The sequence below is a fragment of the Cottoperca gobio genome, chromosome 4 (assembly GCF_900634415.1).
Source record: "Cottoperca gobio chromosome 4, fCotGob3.1, whole genome shotgun sequence".
In the NCBI taxonomy this organism is placed as follows: Eukaryota; Metazoa; Chordata; class Actinopteri; order Perciformes; family Bovichtidae; genus Cottoperca; species Cottoperca gobio.
Window position 1 is genome coordinate 19,774,634 of NC_041358.1, and position 19,699 is coordinate 19,794,332.

A 19,699-nucleotide genomic window follows, 5' to 3' on the forward strand; every position below is an offset into this window, starting at 1 on the left:
AGCTGCAATCAAAAATGTGACTCAAAAAGTCCAAAGTAACACATATAACTACATAAACTAAAAATCATAGATAATATACACCAGCTAAGCTACATATACAGTACACTTGCTTATGGTGCCGCTTCTGCATTTCATACAGAGATCAACAGTGGCCTCTAGTGGTGAGAAAGCTGAAAAGCCCATTTCCTATGTAGCAATGTTTACCGTCCACACACAAACAGATACACCTATAGGTATACACTGTACACGTACACACGCCGACTTGAAAAGCAACCTTATCGATTCGATCAGCATCCTCTGGACAAATAAGAATGGGGAAACAATCCAATCGCATTACTCGATCACTCAGTAGTCTTCACTGGCAGCCTCTTGGTCTGCCTGTGGTAAGCACAAGACATTGATCCTGGAGAGGACAGAGATTGGAATGAGATCAGCACAGAGGGGGAGAGCAACAACAAAGAGTCAGGGTGATAAAGTGAGGCAAGCTGTGCTGTTGACAACCTGCCCCCACCTCCCAGTGGTGTACTGGTTCTCTGTACAGGAGGCAGGGAACACTGTCTCCATAGGAGCACTGGACCTCATCATGTCATGTAATCCCACAGGAACAAGGGGGGGGGGGGGGATCTGACAGGCACATATGATGCAACTAAACACATACGACTAGAACACATTGGCATGCTCTTAATGCAAGTAATCTCTGAAAAATACACACAATCCCCAGACAAGGGCTGTCATGTTAATACTAATCATTTTTTGCTCAATATTGCGGGATTGTGAATCTTCATAATTTAAGGAGCAATTATTTCATTTCATTTTTTGTGTTTTTTCAACATTGAATATCAGCGTTGTTAACAACAGTAATGATTCTAAATTGAACATCATTTTCAATATTTCTATTTGTGCCAATAATAACAATTATTGATGGTGTTAACCGCTTTGTTTCAGATCTTCAGTATCAAAGTGTTTATTAACATTTAAATCCTGCCACCACGATAACTGGAAGAGAAAATCAGTTTTCAAATATCTTCTCTGATAATGTCATTAAATGTATTTCCTTGCGGCTCTTAGTGTAAAATGTCAACACAAATTTCTGTCTAGACTTGTTTGCCTGACTACCATATAAGGTCATAGTTGAGGCACTCTGGTAGCGCTCTAATGGATCGCCCAGCAAAGAGAGGCTCTGTCGTGTTTTGCTCATTTGTCTGGAGATTATCAGATGCAAAACAGCCTAGTTTTACTTGCATTCACGTGATACAAGTGGGATTTCAGTGTAACCGGATACCAGATTAGAGTGACTGTTATCACTGACTGTTAGAAGGACTCCAGCAGGACATCCAGTTGTGACATCACAAGTTTGAATTGAGCTCAGTGACCGTTTTCACATGTCTAATCCTTCCTATCACTGCAGTAAAATACAATATTTAAATAGAGACGAGACAGTACAGATTATTCTTAAGATTAAAATATTTATAACATATTTTAAATTTTAGACATATTTCTAGTCCTTTATAGTAAACAACGTGTTATGCAGAAGCATGTGTGAACTTCTGTTATTTCTTTCCCCATTTATTTCTTTATTTTTATTTTTTATACTTTTGCATAAGATTGTGGGCAATGCAACATGAGAACAACAACCAAATGGGTTCAGACTTTAAAAGAATTACATGCCAATATGTTTTACTGGTAGCATCATCGTAATTAATCCTTCAGTGTAATATTAAATCTTCATTAAATCCCTTCCACTAAGTCGAGTATCTACTTACAGTTAGTCCTCTGATGCAATGACACTTTTTCTCCAACAGAGTGAGCCAGAGGGCCACCACAGAGCAGAGCTGATCTCATGCACTTCTCCTTTGCCACACACAACACAGAAAGGCTTCATTGTAGAGAGTCAGCTTTTCATGCTGCTCATCTGCATCACTCTCTGTCTCTCAGGGCCCTAGATGCATGACAAAAGCATGTCTGTCTTTCAGGGTTTTTGTTATGCAGAATCTTCTCCTAATAGTACAGTACAAGTTGTCATGTTACTGTACGTCATGGTTCTCTCTCTCTCTCTCTCGCTCTCTCTCTCTCTCTTATATATATACATATATTTATTTATTTTGTGTCTGAAGCATTTAGGCTACATTACAAACATGTACTAAAACAATAACAGGAAGTAAAGTAGTTCTAGTTCAAAACTCCACCTAGAAATTCATCTTCACGCTGATATATTATCCCACTATCATCAAGGCAATGGCACTTCAAAAATATCGTACTTCCTTTTATATCAAAAGCAAATCCAAAAGGACAGCACAAATAGCTTTACAAGAAGTGTACTAAAGGAAAATCTGAACCAAAGCGGTAGACTCTTTATTCATGACAAGCGGTGTCACACCTATTACACAACTCCCTTCAGCAACAAGCGGGAAATCCCTGGAGGGTTTGTTTTATGTTCTCCCTGCCTTACATGAAACTACATCTTGAAAGCAGTCGTCAAACACAGAATCAATAGAGAGGCTTTGGGAAACACCACTTAGCCTTATGTCAGCAGAATTTACAGACACAAGTTATTTTCTGTACATGCAGTATGCCCCAGTCTTGCCATTACAGCAGTGCAGTGGCCTCGGGGTATGTATAACTATTTAAAAAGGGCAGAGACACTGGCTAAGAATGGAGACATGTTGTACTATTACACATCCTTGACTGAAAAGCAAATGTAAACAAAATCATTTTAAAGTAGAAAATTGACCTTTTGTCATAAAGTAGTACCGGTATAAGTCTTTTTCACTGGACATTTTCTTACATTCTAAAAAGGCACAATGCCAATGTGAGTATGTACAAAAATACAGTATGCTTGCAAAATCCTTGTTGTAAAAACTATTTCCTATCATTATCTATTTGGCCGCTACCACCACATTGTCCTTCTGTGAAAAATGATAGCTGAATTTGCTGACTACTGTCACAGGGAAGTAGTTGGTGTAGAATTGCCAGTGGATCTAAAATTAGCTCAAACCACTGACCCATCTCTGGCTTCGTGCCTTCTTCCAGATATGAGGAGGAACTAGTGTAGGAGATGTCAGCCCACGGGGTACTGAAATACATCAACAAACAACTGAATGCTTAGCTTAACTTTATTGGAGATAATCTACAGTGATGCAGGCAAAGTGGCAAAATGTCAAATTCAGCCGATGCCTTATAAATGCTATTAAACGTTAATGTGAACAACAATCTTACCTCGCCTTATTTTTTGTCAGACAAAGTGGAGCAAATAACTTATGGTAGCAACAAAAATGTGCACATAAGTGTTTGTTGAAAAGCACTGCACTGTTGTAACAAAGTAAGCTTTACAAGGGTGCAGTGTATCATCGGCACATATAAATATGGGTTCAATTGTAAATGTATACCTTATCCTGTCTGCTTATTGCCAGATAAAACTTGGTTTCAGTAAGTGGACTGCAAATACGAGAACACTTAAAGACATTGCAAAGGGAAGCCCTCTGTAAAGCAAAGCCTACCAGGTAAAACAAACCAGCTGCAGACACAGACAATATGTGAATTGTTGTGCATATGGCATGTCATTTAAAAAAGTAAATCTGTATCAAATAGAAACCAAGCCTATGTGCTTAGATAGTAAGGGAAATGCTGCAACGAATATCCTGTATCAATCCAAAAAAAACTTCAGGATTAGCCTGCATGAAAATGAAAGATTATACATATCATATCCTTCTTAATAGCCTTATCTATTGGGATAAGCCCAGGAGGCAGGATGCCATCCGGAACTCATATGTTATGCTGTTATTATTATGTAATCCATTTGCACTTTAAGGAATGGTGATCTCCAGGGTGCTCTATCAGCATGTGGTCTGTAAGTACCACACCGGACTACAAACAGACCAGACTAAATCAAATGGCTCTTCAAACAACCTCCCTCGTGTAATTAACCAGGCTCTGAGCATCCATAGTCCAAGTCAGATGTATTTATGTTACATGCAAAACTAGCCTGAGCTAAGAAGCTATGCTACTAAGAGCAGCGAGGGGACCTCTGCTTGTCACAGCATAGCAGTCAATATGGTATCTCCCAGATCACTCAAAGGATAGTAGGCCATCCCCCTTTAACAGATCTTGTTCTAAAGATCTAAACCTCGCATGTAATATCTTGGATATTAGGTTATTTCGGGAAATTGTTAGCGCTAACAAATTAAACGCCACAAAGCCTAAGCAGGTGTATTATTGCTGTGAATAAGTTGCTAGCAAGCGGTAGCTCACGCTAGGCTAGCCACTTGTATACTGTACATCAGGTGGAAGGATCACACAAGGAAGCAATCTGGAAATGTTGCTATCCAGTTAACCTGCTACCATCACATGTAGCGTTACAGCAACGTTAATGTGAACGAGGGCCTTTTCATTTAATGTAACGTTAGCTGCCAAATGACATACCAAATTCCTCAATAAGATGCAGTCTAGAATTCAAAGGAAACATGATGACCCGAGGCTACTCTATAGTTAGCTTAGCCACACTACCTAGCAAAGGATGGAGAGGCGAAAGCAAAGTAGCCCGTTAACGTTACCTTATTTATTCCAGGCACTGGCAGTGCAGCTCTTTTGCTGGTCTCATCCAACCGATACAGCCGCCGTTAAGTGAGGCACTGTGGTCTCTTTAAAGAAACAGTCCAGTCATGGGAGTATATTTAAGAATATAGCAGTGTTTATGTTGTGTAACGACGTTACTATTGAAAACTGACGTTGGTTGACAGACAGAAAAAAATCTGTATCTTGTAGTCCTCTTGTGTGCTGGAGCGAGTCTATGGGCTAAACCATTAGCTCTGTGAGAGCAGGGGTGGGGCTGAATGAAGTGCTGAAGTTTGCATTCTGAATCTGGTACTGTAGGGCGTACATGTTAAGTCAGCACATATTATGTTCAACTCTTAACTAGCTGTGAGTGGCAACAATAGTCTCACCAAAGCTGCGATGTATATTTATTACACCTTTTTGGGTCAGGTTTCGGTGCATCTCGTCCTCCACAACTCGCTGATACAAACACAGGGATGCTACCTAGCAACTGTGTCGCTGACCATGGTGCTAAAAAACAACCCTGCAGATTATGGGTGCGTCCCGCTCAGAGGTCATTAACGTGCCATTCACTTCTTGATACCTATTATTGCTGTAATAACGTGGACATATTCCTCAAACTGGGTCGGACTCTTGCTTTCCAACTCATATTTTGTGAATTACGTATAGGCTATTTTCCTTTTTTTATTTGGCAAGTTAAACCACATTTATTTTATATAGCACATGTCATACCCATACGCATCGAAATAAAAGCAAGCAAGCAAATGCAGATATAATGAAAACAATATAAGCAAGCAAGCAACAGCAGATAGAATAAAAACAATAAAAGCAAGCAGGCAAAAGTATTTTTCAAATATTTAAAAGAGAATTAATCAAAAGCCATGGTGAACAGGTAGGTCTTTAGCTTGGATTTGAAAGTAGTCAGCATTGTCTCAAGTCTTAGCTCTTCTGGCAATGTGTTCCCCATGTCAGCAGCATAGAAGCTAAAGGCTGCTTCACCATGTGTAGTTTTGACTCTGGGGACAGCCTGTTATCCTGTACCAGACGACCTGAAGGGTCTGCAAGGTGGAGATTTTATAAGTATCTTGGACCTGTGAAGTAGATTTGGTGAGAAACTGGTAGCCAATATAGTGATCTGACAACTGGAGTTATATGCTGAGCCTTTTATTTATTTATTTTTCATCATATTATTATTTTATTAATAAACAAATGAGCATACAACAGATTCAGTATATGGGACAGTGTACAAATGAACAATAACAAAAGGCCAAAATATTATGAAACACACAGATATAAGATGTCCTTTTTGTTTATTGAATTAGAAAGTTGCTTCACATATTGGTCAACATCCTTTAGGAAAACAACAAAATAAGTTTTTTTTATTATCACATTTACATTTATGAATAAAGAAAATCTAATTTATTATTAAAATATTTCTTGAAGAAAAGCAACACCACATGTTCCCCATTATAATGTAAATATATGATCAATGACAACGCTGCAAATGTCTCGCAAGAATTTCTTGGTGTGAGAACAATGCCAAGATAAGTGTATATTGATATATTTCAACACCTTAAAGACAATTAAGACCTAAAGTTGGTAAACAGGCACTTCGGAACAGCTGGCTTTTGAAGGCAAAATGTTAACCACACTAGAGGTGACCCAGTGTCCCTCAGGTCTTTGTTTAAATTGTGTATTGTGATGTACCACTCCTGATCCTTGGCGGGTAAGTAATTCTGTGGTCACCCCAGGAAAATCAAGGCATACATTTCTATATTGCACTTTCCCTACAAATAAATTCAATATGTTTTACAGAAAAGCAAAGGCATTAGAAGAAAAAGAGTGCAAAAAGGCTACAATTAGTCCTATACTTAAGCCTGCCTGATCTCCATAGATGTGCTGGAATAATTTGCAGACTAATAGATTACTTGAGTTTTCAAAATGTTACTTTGGGGTTTAGGGCCATTAGTCATACTATGAATTTTAAGATATTGGAATTCTAACTTAACTAACTTGTGCAATTGTCATTTTTGACATTTTACACTGCATGTGTGCACAAATAATGTATCAGTCACTCCATGTGAGACATCACCTGTAGCCTTGCAGATGTAGATTACATCACAATTAATGCTCAAAAGGTAAGGCAAGATTAACAATTAGAGCTTTTGTTTTTAATGTGTATTGTAAACCACTGATTTGCAGTTACCTATACAATTGACCTTTGTTCACTCAAATAAGATGAGAATAATGTCATGAACATTTTACCTCAAATTGAGACGTTTATTATTGAAAGGTTCCCAGTGGCTGCAAATGCCTCTCATCACAGGGATTCACGGGTTATTTTCATGTTCTCAAATCCTCTGCTGAATTGAGTGTGGTCGAAAGTCTGTATGTTTTCTTCCAAAAACACTTGACTTTGAAGGATAACATCACTTCCTGTGTGCGCAAAGTTGTTTGTAACCGTTCTGTCAAAAATGCTGCATTCATGACTCATGGGAAATACAGAAACGCTAATCACGTTTGCAAAAGTAAAGGTTTTCATCACTTTATTTTGCGATCTGAATTCCTAAATGTTAGAATTGGTCCGATATTTCAATTTTTGCAGATATTGTGTATTTTATATCCTATATTTGTCATCATGAATGAAGTCCCTAACTTTTTTAGTGGTGGTGTTTCAATGCTGCGTTCATTCATTAACTGTGTGGAAACCTTTACAGCGACTAAACATATTGGATGACCAAACAATGCTAAAACATTGTGAAAATTGGGACATCCTTGCATTTTGTGCCTCTTTAACAGCTACCGTGTAATGTTGTACGGCGTGCACCTCTTAAACCTCCCATAATGTCTCCGATCTAAATCAAATCAATATTTTATTCGATTGTAGACTTCGAGTGATCACTGGTCATCAGCCAATACAGTAAAATGTGATGTATGAGTGATTAAGATTTCCGAACGACACTTGAAAGCTGCGTTTCACCCATCAAGTCTGTTCTATGGGTATTCCCATATGACGTGAACGCAGCACAAGACGACAGCAGGCAGAGGTGAAAAGTCTGGATCATGTTTTCATTCCAGCGGAGGCATACTTGAACGACAAAGGACATTGTAAATAAAGATCAACTGGGCAGTTAGCAGAGCACGTCGAGGTTCTGTCCACAAGGAGAAGACATTGATGTTGTTGTTTGCTAACCCGCTAGCACAAGCTGATATTTGTTAGCTAGCTAACGGAGGACCCTGTTAGCTAACCGTCACCATCATCGCTCCTAGACAGCTGTGCATCGCCCTGTCTTCCTACGATGGGAAACGCAGCAACTGCCAAGAAAGGCAATGAGCAAGAAAGCGGTGAGTACCTGATAACTGTTCAGCTAGCCTGTTAGCTATCTAATGTTACCTATTGTACAGCGTGAGCTTGCTTATGGTAAAGTCAGTGGAGAGCAGCCTTTAGCAGTTGTTGTCCACTGTAGCAGACACTACAGTAATATGGGCTGCAGAAAATAACCATCTTTGGTAGGGCAGTTAACAAGGTGTGTTAGCTCCCTCGTAATGGTTTCTGTTTGCTCATCTCACCTGGAAACAGTGCCACAGATGATGCAACTATCTGTTAATTGAATGTGGTATTTGAGCAGATGACAGTGAGATCCTCCTCGCCATCATGTTTAAGGTTTCTCACAGCATTGGATAGAGATAATTGACTCAACGAAATGAAAGCTGTTCTTATTGTCCACACTGTAACGTGTCATTTAAGTTATCAAGGCACCATGTTTAATTTCCAAAGAGATTATATCCCCTGCCTGGAGCCAGATAACATCAGCAAACATTGGTTTCTACTAAAGCTTCAGTACAAGACCTAGTCACTGCCAACAACAACGACTAACAAACAAGTTCACCAGAAGGCTGCTTGATGTGGTTAAACCAGGCTATTGATGTTAATAATAAATAGGTGTTTTTGGTGTATAGGGCTGCAAAATGGCTAGCAAATTGTTCTATCCAACCTGGTTAACACTGTTGTGTCAAGTCAGCTGCTAACAAGTTTACTGTAAATGAAAATGCTATGCCTCTATCACTGCTTTCTTACAGGGACATTAACCTGTTGTGTTGGAGCTATAATATCAAGGAAAGGTAGCTCCAGTCCTACTCAAATTGCACCTGTTGAATAGCAATTTTGCAATCTGAAGTGCTCCATCAATCACTTGAAAGCAGTAGCCAGAGGGCACTCTGTTGTGTTTAGTGTGCATTTGTCAGTAATGACCAAGCTAATCCACTAAACTGTCTGTCTGGAGGGCACTGATCTTGACCTGCTTTCTGATTGGCAGTAGTTCATAAGGTTCACAGCCTTGTGACTCAAGTCACCTGTAGTTTCTGCAGGGAGGGGCTGAAGGTTGTGTACAATAACACTGTGATGCAAACAGGAAGCTACATAATCACATTGTTCATAGACTGTTGGTGTCATTTAGATTTGTTTGCATTTGAGGTATTATAGTATCTAGAGCAGAGGTGTGAAACATGCGGCCCGCCGGCCAAAACCGGCCCGCCAGAGGGTCCAATCTGGCCCGCGGGATGACTTTGCAAAGTGTAAAAATGTATTGTTTTGATCATAAAGTAAACCTTAAGTTAACCTTTGTAGATATATTGTGATCAGTAAGTTGTAACACACTTGTGTAAATGATAAACTAATAATATTGTTGAAATTCCACCTTTTCTTCTTAAGAAATTTCAGGTTGTTCATAATGTTTTGTAAAGAGATTAAGTTTGAACATTTTCAAAATGTACTTGTACTTTTTTGCACTAAAACAAAGGGAAAAATGTGGAGTTGTCGTTATTAATAGGTTATTATGCTATGATTTTACTGGTCCAGCCCACTTGAGTTCAAAACGTGGCCCCTGAACTAAAATGAGTTTGACACCTCTGATCTAGAGGATCCCAAACCTGCTGTAACTTCAAAACAAACCCCCCTTTCTAGTAAACTAGCATTTTATTTTATTTTTGAAGTAAGCAGCATGAGGGTCAGTTCATTAGGGTGACTTTAGGCTTAGGGGAAAGCCCGTTGAAGAACTGCATTGTTAAACTTTACCACTAGAGAGCAGGATAACCTTGAGATAACTTCTCTCTAAGTCAGTCCATGGGTGTTACATGCCTACAGTTTCCTCATCAGCATTCTGAATGCACCACAGCTGTGTAATGTTTTTGACATAACCTTAAAGGCTGGCCAGTATACTTTGTTTACCTTTGTCAAAACAATGTCTCCGTTTGCATTGGAGACCAATAAGTGTTGTCCACACCACATAGACATAGTAGACATGCAGTTGGCCGCTGAAACTGAAGCAGAGTACTTGAACAGGAAGCTCAACTTTCTGTGGTTAGCCATGCATTGCAGAGCACTTGGCTGCATACAGGAAGTTCGTATCACTCATTGGTCTTCAGTCTGAAAACGGTTCCTTTGCCTGTGAGCCTTTTCAAGAAATTTGTGTCAAAATGGCCCAGGGAAAGGACCAATCCTTCGCCAGCCGCATTTTCCATAGATGTCGTAAGAGTAGCCAAGAGCAGAGAGGACTAGAGAGTGAGGTACCTCATATCTCTGAGTTCGCCATCATGTGGGATAAGTTCAGTAAGTGTGATGTGTTGCTTTTACACTTGAAATGTGTCCGCCGCCATCTGCAGCCTTGAGCAGGACAAGCCTCAGCTTGCTTTGGTAGCTTTCGTTTGTCGGAAAACTGATTTATATGAAGCTTATTATATAAAGTAAGTGGCGTATAGGTTTACATTTTTCAGGTATTTTAATAGGTTTGATTATTTCTGGGTTTTTTTTTCATGTGCATCGTTGTTCATTCGTTTGTCAGGTCTTAGAACTTCAAGCACATATTCTCGAACCACCAGAGGCATCAGTAAAAGCAGCTTTGTAGAGCAGACCATTTAGGCTTCAGTCGCTTGCATCATCTTAATATCTCTGTCCTGTCATTTTTGTGTACTGTTTTGCAAGTATGAAATGTGTTTAATGTGTGCTTCTTACAATGTCTTTTCAATCACTGTTGTTTTATAATCTTTGTGACAGATTTTTGTTCAGTGTAGGATAGTGAAAGCCTCCTCAAATACTGGTAAGAAAGAGAAAGTTAGATCCAAATATTGAAGACTGTGAAGAATCAAACTCATATTATGAAAATAAATATCTAGTTATTGCTTAATTGTAAAGAACTAAAACCCCATGACTATTGGTTTTAGCTACTGTTTTCATAGTCGATTGGGACATAAGTCTTCCAACTCAAATAATCTTATTTTAATTTACAATATTTCAATAAGGTTTAGCTTTGGTCAGGTGGCAGTTGTCTTCTTGATCAGTGTCATTTTGTTGTGTGTTGCATTTAAACCACTTGAATCTCAAATGTTCTTGTTTTAAGCACTTCATAAATGTTTCTTCCTCTCTTTCTCTTCTCCATCATTTTTCATCCATGTGGGTGAATGTTCCTGCAAACCCTTGGTGAACTGTAGAGACTTTTGGTATGCACATATTTCCATGAGCCATCCTTAGTCACAGAGAGAATGTGTATTCTGCAGTTTAGGCCGACCACACTTGTACTATCCTACATCTAAATAATACAAAGATTGAGGGTGAATTAGGATAGCCGGTTAACATACATCTTCCACATAGTCCTTCGATGCCAGGTATGCATTTGAAATCGACAAACGCATACCAAGTGCACCACCAACACCTCCCGTGACTCTGTGACTTTGGATTTCTCATGTCTGCTGTGACTTTCACAATGCACTCTTTCTAATGCCTGCCCTGTGGCCTCAGTTGTGTTTTGCATTTTGTCTTTACTCTCTGTCCAGTATTACTGCCTCCTCCCTGTACTCCCACCTTCTCCTGAAAAGGATGCAGAATAGCTTGTTTTTGAATTGGCCAATTCATTCAAATTCACAAGAGCTCTTTGCATCGTTTTATGAATTCCTTAATTCCTTTATTAAGTCCTGCTTAGATGTGTGGTTTTGAGTTTTTTTTTTTAAAGGAGTGTTTTCTTTTGCTGTTTTGTCAAGTATAGCCTTGCATCCCCAGTACTTGACATTTGCCTGACCTTAAAATGCATTTGTTTCCCTGAAAATTATGAACTGCCTTTGTTTGTTTTCCCGAACAAGTTTAAGTGCCCCAGTTTGTTTTTTACCCCCAACATGTTAAATGGCCTTGTGTGAGTACAAAATGCTAATTGATAAATCACATTTCTGTCTCTTATTATAGTGAAAGAGTTCTTAGCTAAAGCCAAAGAAGAGTTTTTAAGAAAATGGGAGTGTCCACCACAGGTAAGTCGTTCCCCGTGAATACTTTGCTTTATTGAATTCAAACTTTAATTTCCTTTAACTCACTGGACTCAAATGTTTTCCGTGAATCAAAATGATAAATAGACATTTTGTTCGACGGAACCTCACCACTTCCTGGTTCAGATCGTGTTAACTTGAGTGCTCGCTGATTGTGAAATTGTACTTTGCCACTGAAAGGCATTTATTGTAAAACCTCTCTATTCAGCTTATGTGTTTTCACTCTGAGCTTCATGGAGGCAAAATGTCATTCCAGTTGCATCTATAAGAGCTGCAATTACACCAAACTTACAAGCAAAAATCCATATCAATCATCAGTTTGCTGTCTTCACTTCCACTGATAATGTTTCCTCAGAGCACAACTGGCCTTGATGACTTCGATAGGTTCAAGACTCTGGGCACTGGCTCCTTTGGGCGAGTTATGCTTGTCAAACATAAAGAAACAAATCAGTTCTACGCCATGAAGATCTTGGACAAACAAAAAGTAAGTGTTTGGCTTTAAAGAACTTTTTACCCATCTTATATGAACTAGGGTCATAAATCAGGATAGTGTATGAAAAGCTTGACAAATGCTGTAACTACATAAAGGCTGTGCATCTCGTAAAAGGAAATGGTACGCTTCCTCTCATGCGCTGCCTGCATGTTATCGTTGAAAACCTCAGAGGCGTTTCACATGAGAGTTTCGATTTTTAAATACCGATGTGAGAGTCCTAGGAGGAGGTTCACATGTCCTCTGTGCGAGGCTCATGTAGCGGTACACTGTTCCCTTGAATTTCATATGGTTGGTTCAAGAGGTAAACCTGTCTGACTTTCTGTTTCAGCTCCACTGCTGAAACATACCACGTATGTCTGCTCGCGGTTGTTGTTTTTCTTCACACTTTGTGAATGTGTTTCTACTGCCTTACAGGTAGCCATTGTTTTCCATTTAGATGTTTCAGTACAGTACACAAATGAGCTTGAGATACAGTATGAACATTCATCACAGTAACTGTCAGGGCCAGGTGTTGTATCATTGTTTGATAATGCAATCGAGATTGACTTGAGTTCATGTCAAAAAGTGTTTAACAAAGACATTCCTTTCCATATTATCTGCTGTTTTCTCATTGTTAAGTTGTGTTCGGACCAAACGTGAAGTGGATTTTTCGCCCGGCACCGTTACTTAGAAAGTCAATGCAAAGACATAAATAGACAGAAATGTGCGTCCGTGCGAGTTAAAATGTACTTGAGTGACTCTTAACAGCGTTGAAATCCTCTGGGAGTCTAAAACTCAACGCCTGTACTGTAGATGGAACAATATAGGAGAGGGTTTGGAGAAAAGTGAGCAAAATAACAGTAAACGTTAATAATAATCGTTGCTAAGATATGTGGTATCTATGGAGGTATGCCCCTGTTCCTTTCTGGAAGTAGTACCCCTCATTGGCTGTTATATTTAACATTGAGTTGCGAAATACTCCAAAAAACACACCATCGGCCATATTTGTGGCTAAATCTGCTTCACGTTTGGTCTCAACGCACCTTTAGTCTTCTGACTTGTTGAGGATGTTATGCCGTGGAACACCTTACTTTCAAGTCTTGTATGTCCGAGCTTCCCACCAACTCATGAATGCACCAGACAGGCAGACGTTTCAAATGAATTATAATATTACAAACATGCAACAGCGGGGCAAAAACAAACGACAAAAGAACACGACTGAACTCCGATAGATTAAATTTGAAGTCTGTGCCAGTTGCTTTGCACATCTTACTGAAATGAATGGAAGCCGCTGACTGGAGAGGACAGACACAATTCCAAGATGTAAAAAATGATGCTATGCTTCGAGAAGTGATCAGTCATATTTGGTATGAAACACATCTGTGTTTATTAACTTTATAATTAGGAATAGCTCTCTTTTGGGTTCTTGTGGCTTTGCTTTACATTGAACTGGGGATTTGATATAACACACATGAAGAATATGCTATGCTTAACATACCCTTAGTACTAATATTGTGCCTTGTTTTTTCAGGTGGTGAAGTTGAAGCAGATAGAACACACACTAAATGAGAAGAGAATACTACAGGCTGTCTCTTTCCCCTTCCTCGTCAGATTGGAGTACTCTTTCAAGGTACATGCTGGCGCCTTCCTCCTGCCACCGACTACATGGTTATTACTTTACCAGTGTTTTTATATGTTTCACCAAGGAATCCTAACGCTAACCCAACAGCAACCAGCCAACTGCATGTTTTTATTTAAATACAACCTCAACAGAATAGAAACCTCCATAATGTACCATCATTTAATCTGATTGGGATGTTTTATTCCCCTACCTGAAGAGCGCTTAACATTTAACATGTGATCAGTTGTTGTGCCCCTGCGTAAAGTTTTTTCTTTTTCTTTGATTAACAGGACAACTCAAACCTCTACATGGTGATGGAATATGTGCCCGGTGGAGAGATGTTCTCACACCTCAGACGTATTGGAAGATTTAGGTATTACGCACATTTGAATTATTTCTTTCTTACTTCTGAGTGCTTGAGACAGACGGACATCATTTTGAATGATTGCGCCTTCACTCAGAAGAAACTTGTGTGTGTGTGTGTGTGTATATATATATATATATATATATATATATATATATATATATATATATATATATATATATATTGCTGTCTGACTGTCCACCCTCCTTTCTTTCAGTGAAAACCATGCAAGATTTTATGCAGCTCAGATAGTACTCACCTTTGAGTACCTTCACTCCTTAGACCTCATCTACAGAGACCTGAAGCCTGAAAACCTGCTCATAGATCAACATGGGTACATCCAGGTACACAATCTATGTAAAGTTCATAATAGAATGGGAATGTCAACAAGTTCTGTCTTTAAACTATTCGTTGTAACTGCGAGGGTACTACTCAGCTGCTATTAAAAGAACAAACAAGAACAAAACTGGCGTACTGTTTAAAAATATAAAGACCGGTAACACAAAAGATGATAAAACAACCAAACAAAACTGACAAACAGATGGACGCTTCTGTGAGTCTGAAGTGCAGTACATGTTAACTTTGCCCTTACATAGTTACTTTTCTTATCATGCTCCTATTGTTCTTTCTTCAGGTCACAGACTTTGGCTTTGCCAAAAGAGTAAAAGGCAGGACCTGGACATTGTGTGGAACTCCTGAGTACCTGGCTCCAGAGATCATCCTCAGCAAGGTGAACCCTTTATACCCAATGCAGCCCACATACACGTTGTTACAGTACAGTTAGAAAGTTAAAAAAACTCAAGAAATGGATTTCAAATGACACAATGGCAACAAGGTATGACTGACGTTAAGCTTCGAAGGGTCTTCACATTCATTTTTGAAGAAAATATGAAGAATTGTAGTCCTTTTTTATGCATAGTTGGCACATGTTTCACTTCACAAAGAAAGTCAAGCGAGAGTTGTAGCTGCGGTACGGGCCCAGCAGATGGCCACCAGAGAAGATACATTATGTGTCTGCCGATGTCTTTGGGTCGGATACATCAGCCAGTCAATGAGTGCAAAGGTTCTTGCTAAGTTGTCTAATTACTTTGTGTCCTACAAATTGTCTGACTGTTTATATAGGAATAAAATGACTACAGCAGTCATATAATGTTAATGTTAATGTTAATACCCACAAAGTGCATATAAGTGTCACTCCATATGTATATCACTCTCTATATGTCTCACACCTTTCTGACTTTCTCAAACCAACCGACAGCCTTTGGAAAATATTTCAAACAAATTCCATTTCTCTCTCTGACTCTTCCAGGGCTACAACAAAGCTGTGGACTGGTGGGCACTTGGAGTTCTCGTCTATGAAATGGCTGCTGGTTACCCTCCCTTTTTTGCTGATCAGCCTATCCAGATCTACGAAAAGATTGTGTCTGGAAAGGTATAAATATTGTAATGCTCATTTCTCCGCTTGCCTTTCAATCACAAGCATCAACTTGCCTTTGTTTCTCCGGGGTTTTAATTGCTCTTTATATACTGTGACCAAGCATGCTATATTTAATGGGTGAATAACATGTGTGTCCTTTGTGTTGAACGTACTTGGTAATCCAGAATTATTATTATTTTTGGCTCCTGTAGGTACGATTTCCCTCTCACTTTAGCTCTGACCTGAAGGATCTGCTGAGGAACCTGCTCCAGGTCGACCTGACGAAGAGATTTGGCAACCTGAAGAACGGTGTGAATGACATAAAGAATCACAAGTGGTTCTCCGCAACAGACTGGATCGCCATCTACGAGAGAAAGGTTGGTATTTATTGCATCATCACATGTTTCTGAAACATGTCATGACACATCTGTTACTGTTCATCATTTAGTTCTTCAGTAAATTTACCAAATGAAGCGAAACGTGAGTTGACGGTGAGGTGTGCTCCTTTTTTCGTACATTTATTTTGAGGATACAAAGACATTCTCTGTCTGCAGCCATGATGGATCACGCAGTAAAAATAATATTTGCCTCGAGTATTTTCTGATTTTGAGGCCATCAAATTAAGACATTTGTAAAGAAAATCAATCTGCGAATAATTGACCACAATGATTAATAAAAATTAACACCGGTCACATTTCAGTATGTCAGTATGGACGTGCTATACATCACAAGATCAGTTTCATTTCATTTTCAATCTATCAGTTCATTTTGCGGAAACAATGAGCATCAAAGTATAATTCATTCAGCTTTACCGGCATGGTAAAAGAATGGGCTATAAGTCGCAGATCTTTGCGGTACATAAACACCAGCCCTCGTTTGGCAAATCAATTAAGAGAAAACAATTCCTTATTTTCCTCTGCACTCTTAGGTTGAAGCCCCCTTCTTGCCAAAGTGCAGAGGACCAGGAGACACAAGCAACTTCGACGACTACGAAGAGGAGGAAATTCGTGTCTCACAAACAGAAAAGTGTGCAAAAGAGTTTGCTGAGTTCTAGTGAGTGGGCAAGAGTCCCATCAGGGCTCACAAGTTTTGGGATATTTGCACTCTCCTGAGGGTTAAGGTGGAACTGAGGCCGTCACGTGTTCAAAACAAATGCCTCGTTCCTTCATTCCACACAGCTGAATGAGGTCCTTCTTGCCATGATCCTGCGTGCAGTAAGCACTAACCTATACACAGGCACATTATGCAGACACCCCTTGTGCTGCAACACAAAAATACTAGACCACGTTCTCATATTCTTATTTTTTTATGTTTGCCACTTTTGAATTGCCTCCCTCGTCCTTATTTCAATTCAAATAATTATTTGAAAAGCAACATAAAAATCAAAACTAATATTATGCTCTTTTTCAAATGGCACAAAGAGTGGTTGATTGTATTAGCTGGTATTGCACATATTGTGATTTAAGCTTTGGGAAAATAGAAGGGATTTTGTTTTGGTTTGAAAATTCAGTTTTTGCCAGTTACCTGTCGTCTGTTACATGCCAGGGTGTGTTTTTAGGGTTCAATTTATTATTCATCAATCACACTTTTCACACAATTAACCATTATTCATCATACTGGTGTCCTTAAGACATAGAACCGTGTATTTATGCATATAGAAATATACATATATGATACATAAGATTTTCAAACACTTTGTATTGTTAAAGCATGACCAAAATTCAAACAAAGAAACTGGTGTTTAGTGATGGAAAAAGCATCACTGATGACTTCTTGAAGATTCTGAGTGTTAGCACTCAGGCATTCAGTTCTTGAAGAGATGGATTAACGGTGACAAGTGTTACCGAGGAGCAGAAACTTGTCAGTGCTGTATTAACTCAATCGTAGAATTATTTTATCCAGATCTGGTCCCACCTCAGACAAAGAGAGGTATTTAATGAAAGGGAGGAGATTATATATTTTTCAGGTACAACTATGTTTCTCAAGAAAGGAAAACTGAAGGAGTTAGAGTTTGTTACTCCACACAACAGATCATCCGTCTTTGGTATGTCCAGAAATGTATGAAGTGCATTGACATGGCATTTTTCAATAGCTGAAAGGTCAGTTTGTTAGATTTTCCGGAGAGTATGTTGTTGTGGATGCAAAGCAGTGTTGGTCCCATGGACATATTTTGTCCATTCTGGGTTGTGTTTTGTTTTTAAATTGTGATTTAAAAGAGCCCTTGGAAGACATTGTGTTACTGCCATATTTGTTTTATTATTTGACTTTGCATGTGTGTTAAGTTTGTACAGCTGTGTCACAACAAGCTAATAGTGCCCTGAAAGATTCCCCATCATTTTTTGTTGTTTGTTGTTTTGCTGTGTTTTGTTACCTTTTTTTTTTTTTTTTTTTTAATTGTTTCATAGCCTGGGACATTAATGTATTAGGTTGTTATGTGAGTGACATATTCCCCTGCATAATCACACAAAAGCAAAACTAAATCATTAACCATGAAATAATAACAGAAAACAGAAATATCATAACCTATATAAGTATTCATTCATCTCTGTCACCATTTGGTTGGAACATATACTTACCTCAACTATAGCTTGTAGTCTCTTTGCATCATTTTTTAACCAATTTATACACTGTGATGGAGCAATATTTGCTCATTCTTCCTCGCAACATTGCTCAGGCTGAGTCAGGTCAGTTAGAGAACGTTAACAGACAAAAATGTTTCTGTCTTGTTGCAGATTTTCAAAGGGAATAAGGTCAAGAGTCTGACTTTTGAAGAACATTTAAATTTTTCATTGTAAATCACTCCTGTTAAGTTATTGTCTACACATATTTAATACATATTTTCTCCCCTCAAGAGAAATATAGGTTTATGAGGGAATGTTCTATACTGAGCACCATACATCATTTCCCATGAGTTCTGACACATTGCCCGTCCTTGCTGCTGAAATCTAGTCCCTGCCTTTGCAAACTCCTCGCCGGCGTGACAGGTTGACATTGTGTGTTTAACAGGTGATCATATAATCTGTATGTCAAAGGTTCAATACCTACAAAGCCAAGGTGTCCACTTGTTGAACTTCCAGATGTCAGAAAAGACCTGATTGCTCTTGCTTCTGTGATCCTTTGATTCTCTAGAGGGAAGTTTGTCTCTGCCGTCCACAGGGAGGTCAGAGTTTGAGGTCATTTCTGCAGGTCGGACACTCAGGGTTGTGGGGAAATCAAAGTTTTACATTTCACATCTTGTTGGAAACAATAATGCATTGTTGACAGTCTTTCAATTTAACATCTCTTAAGTCTTCTGAAGTTTTCATAATTATTTGACATGGTGCTCAAGTGTTTGTAGATGAGAACAATGCAATTTAATCAAGTTCAACAATCTTAGACAAACAAATGTGAAAAAGGTTTGGTGACTGAATGCTTTTTTTAAGGTACTGATGTACTGTATATTGATATTGGCTATGCCTGAATTTAAACTTCTTTTTCATATATTGAGCACATGACGTGATATTTTATTTAGCCCTGATTTCATTTTAAAAGGCACAACTGTTTCTAATGCTATTATTATTTAAATTAGAGATGTCTTAAAAAGTTCTTGCAAAGTTCTCGGTATATATATAAGGAGACTTTTATTCACAAAAGCGTTATAAACAGTGAATATATTGGATTATTTATTTGTACCACGTTTATTTTCATTTGCCCTTTATTAAAAAGAAAACATTTATAGAAATTAAAATATTCACCACAGTTAATACCCATTTATGCCACTCAAGCCTGTTTAAATTTGAAGCCTTTTAATTGAACTTATTTTCTTTTTTTTCTTAACCTTTTTTGTTTTATTTCTTTACTTAGGAAAATAACTTTATTAAAGGGGATCCAACATTATTTTACCAGTTTGAAGGGTGAACAGAATGTAATTGCAGAATTGATGCCATTATTTTTATTTGGACAAACTTTGAAAACCACTGGGAATTC

General features: G+C 38.5%; 2 protein-coding genes across 7 annotated transcripts in view; one reads left to right on the forward strand and one right to left on the reverse strand.

Annotated features, from left to right (window-relative positions):
- Window positions 1-4,777, reverse strand: part of ttll7 (tubulin tyrosine ligase-like family, member 7) — a 69,006-nt gene extending 64,229 nt beyond the window's left edge. For 3 of the 4 annotated variants that reach the window (XM_029430148.1, XM_029430151.1, XM_029430150.1), the window contains exon 1: window positions 4,551-4,777. The gene's annotated coding sequence lies outside the window, so the exon portion shown is untranslated. Of the gene's footprint in view, window positions 1-252; window positions 301-4,550 lie in introns of those variants that run through there. The other variant, XM_029430149.1, reaches the window with a different exon arrangement.
- Window positions 4,778-7,565: 2,788 nt separating this feature from the next.
- On the forward strand, window positions 7,566-19,609 carry prkacba (protein kinase, cAMP-dependent, catalytic, beta a). Of its 3 annotated transcripts, XM_029428918.1 has the most exons (11): window positions 7,566-7,896; window positions 11,038-11,046; window positions 11,783-11,844; window positions 12,215-12,343; window positions 13,863-13,961; window positions 14,243-14,325; window positions 14,534-14,660; window positions 14,951-15,046; window positions 15,626-15,748; window positions 15,946-16,110; window positions 16,662-19,609. In XM_029428918.1, exons 1-11 carry the CDS (start codon window positions 7,851-7,853, stop codon window positions 16,785-16,787), a joined length of 1,065 nt encoding a protein of 354 aa, XP_029284778.1. In that variant the 5' UTR covers window positions 7,566-7,850; the 3' UTR covers window positions 16,788-19,609. The 3 variants fall into 3 exon arrangements, with proteins under 3 accessions (XP_029284778.1, XP_029284779.1, XP_029284777.1); XM_029428919.1 differs by lacking the exon at window positions 11,038-11,046; XM_029428917.1 differs by lacking the exons at window positions 7,566-7,896; window positions 11,038-11,046 and adding an exon at window positions 9,991-10,159.
- Window positions 19,610-19,699: the final 90 nt, after the last annotated feature.